The sequence below is a fragment of the Lissotriton vulgaris genome, chromosome 10 (genome assembly GCF_964263255.1).
Source record: "Lissotriton vulgaris chromosome 10, aLisVul1.2, whole genome shotgun sequence".
Taxonomy (NCBI): Eukaryota; Metazoa; Chordata; class Amphibia; order Caudata; family Salamandridae; genus Lissotriton; species Lissotriton vulgaris.
This window is the reverse complement of record NC_141698.1, coordinates 40,236,102-40,238,798: the sequence shown is the minus strand read 5'-3', so window position 1 is coordinate 40,238,798 and position 2,697 is coordinate 40,236,102. Positions and strand designations below refer to the sequence as shown.

At 41.8% G+C, this 2,697-nt stretch overlaps 1 protein-coding gene across 1 annotated transcript; it reads left to right on the top strand.

Annotated features, from left to right (window-relative positions):
* The first annotated feature begins 1,418 nt into the window (after positions 1-1,418).
* On the top strand, positions 1,419-2,363 carry LOC147684478 (olfactory receptor 1E5-like). The gene has a single exon (XM_086939647.1). The coding sequence runs from the start codon at positions 1,419-1,421 to the stop codon at positions 2,361-2,363; it is 945 nt and encodes a 314-aa protein (XP_086795773.1).
* Positions 2,364-2,697: the final 334 nt, after the last annotated feature.

Genomic DNA, 2,697 nt, shown 5'->3' with positions numbered 1-2,697 from the left:
TGTAATTAAAACAAGCCTTTTAATAGGATCAAAACATATCAAGACACCTTCGATGGTGATGAAGAAATTACATGTATTTGCTGAAACACAATTTCCCCAAATTAGGTAATACTTACTATGATTTTGTGTTGGGAATGCTTCACACCAGTGCTAGGAGCCGGCAGAAATGCATCATATCTTAGTTGCTTTGGTGAATTTCGACTGTCTTCCTTTCACGCAATGCAAGTGTAACACATGTGTTTCCTGTACTGCTTTGCATGAAATGTAAATAAATATGCCCTATTTTTGTTTGTGCTCTATGCTGCTTTGTTAGTAAAACTGTGTGTCTATGCAAATTAAGTGCAAAAACAACAATTGATGAACAGAATGCAGAACAATGTCATACATTCACCCCAGTACAGAGATCTGGGCCTAAATCCACCGTTTTTTGCTCACCATGTCAATCCAGTTTGGACCCAGCCATATGCAAATCACTCTTGACCCTGCGCACAATGGGAACAGTCCAGCTTGAACTGCCAGGCCAGGTCCTCCCTGGACTGGAAACAAGCATCCTAGGACCGGTTTCGGGCTTTCAGCCATCAGCCAGGATAGCTTGACTCCAGTGGCATGGAGAGCACGGGACCCATGTCTAGGCATACGGGTCCCACTCAGGGTGACAAATGAAAAAACAATCGATGGACAGCATGCAGAACAATGTCACACATTCAACCCAGTACAGAGATCTGGGTCTAAATCCATGTTTTTTTTACTCACCATGCCATTCCAGTTTGTACCCAGCCATATGCAAATCAGTCTTGACCCTATAAGACCTCAGGCAGGATGTGGTGAGATTCTAGACACAAACCCTGCTGTTACCCAAGGCACAGGTAGAAAAATAATATACTTTTCCAAGATGGGAAATTAAAGAACCTAATGATGGCTTAGGAAGATAGAATATGTGTAGTAAAAGTATCAGGATAGCCAAGAGAATATCTTATTGCAAATACCAAGATTATAAACGTATTATGTGGTTCTTATTAATGGTTTGGAGTTTTTGTCTTTCAACAGGAATCAAATGGGTTTGTAGGGACGGCTTCTTTGATATGGCTCTGGTCTGATGGCGTTGCTAGAAATACCCTGAGTGCTCAACAGAAACATTTACATGAAGCTTGAAAACCTGATCTCATCACTGGAGCAAATCTTCTCCTACTGATGGCAGTGATCACTACTTATTTTTGCTCTGTTGCACCTCTCGTTCACAATTCCAGAGCCAGGAGGCTACATCAAAATTCTTAATAGCTCCAGGTACAACAATAGTTATCTGTTTAAACTCACACGTGTTCCATTTGGATTAGATTTTCTGGTTAAACTTCCTAGCCCTCTTTGATCAGTTTGCCTACTAGAGTGTGCAAATCTCTCCCAGAAGTGTTTTGAAGAACATGAAGCAATCAAACCACACTGCAATTACAGAATTCCTTCTATTGGGATTCTCTGATGTCCCAGAGCATCGCTCATTGCTCATTACACTCTTTCTAACCTTATACTTGTTGTCCTTGGCTGGGAACATCTTCATCATCTCCGCAGTGAACCTTGACCCCCAGCTTCACACACCTATGTATTTTTTCCTTGGAAATCTGTCCTTTGTGGACCTTTGCTTGACCACAGTTACTGTACCTAAAGTTCTGAACAATCTCCTTTCCATGAGCAGGGCAATCTCAGTTCAGGGCTGCATTGCACAAATGTATCTATTTGTGTGGCTGGTGACCACAGAGAGTTTCCTTCTGGCAGTTATGGCTTATGACAGATATGTGGCCATTTGTAACCCTCTGCACTACCGGATGTTAATGAGTGGAAAGCTCTGTATCTTGCTGGTGGTCATTTCCTGGGGTCTAAATTCACTTCATGCTCTGCTTCACACTGGCATGACTTTCCGGCTCTGTTTTTGTGGGCCAAATATCATCCACAGCTTTTTCTGTGACATCCCACCTGTGCTCCAATTGTCCTGCTCGGACACTTCCACCAACCACCTGGTAATTCTGGTGGAGGGCTCCTGTGTGGCATCATTTCCCTTTCTCTTCATCATGGGGACATACATCCGAATCATCACTACTATCTCAAAACGTCATGTGGCCCAGACGTGGCACAAAGCTTTGCTGACTTGCTCTTCCCATCTCACAGTGGTCCTTCTGTTCTATGCGACTGTTGGCTTTATGTATTTCTACCCCTCCTCCAGCTCATCTCAAAAAGACAACAGAGTTGTTAGCGTTATGTATGCGTTGGCAACTCCAATGTTGAACTCTTTTATTTACAGTTTACGGAACAAGGATATGAAGGGATCTTTAAGGAAAGCCCTGAAAAACATTTCCAAGCTATTTCTGATATGAGTTCCCAAAGTATCATCTGCTTTGTATCACACAAATTTTCCTTCCTACCTAGCCGATGGTGTTGCTTACACAGTATCTCTTGGATATGCTCATGCAGTACAATGAAGGCATCACAATAAATCTTTTCAATCCCCATGTTTTTGTTCTTATGTGTTTCTCATAGAAGCATTTGATGTTGTCTTTTAAAGACTTTAGCACCTTATTTTAGATTTAAAACCATATTTATGTATTCAGTTTCTGCTCCATTATTGTGCGAGAGCAACAGTGGTGGCTGGTGATCCTTGAAAATGATGCTGTATAAACACCTTCCTCCAATTACACAAGGTAAAATATT

What these genes read in the sequence shown, in the direction of transcription:
- LOC147684478 (XM_086939647.1), top strand. Translation starts at nt 1,419, where the DNA reads ATGAAGCAATCAAACCACACTGCAATTACAGAATTCCTTCTATTGGGA.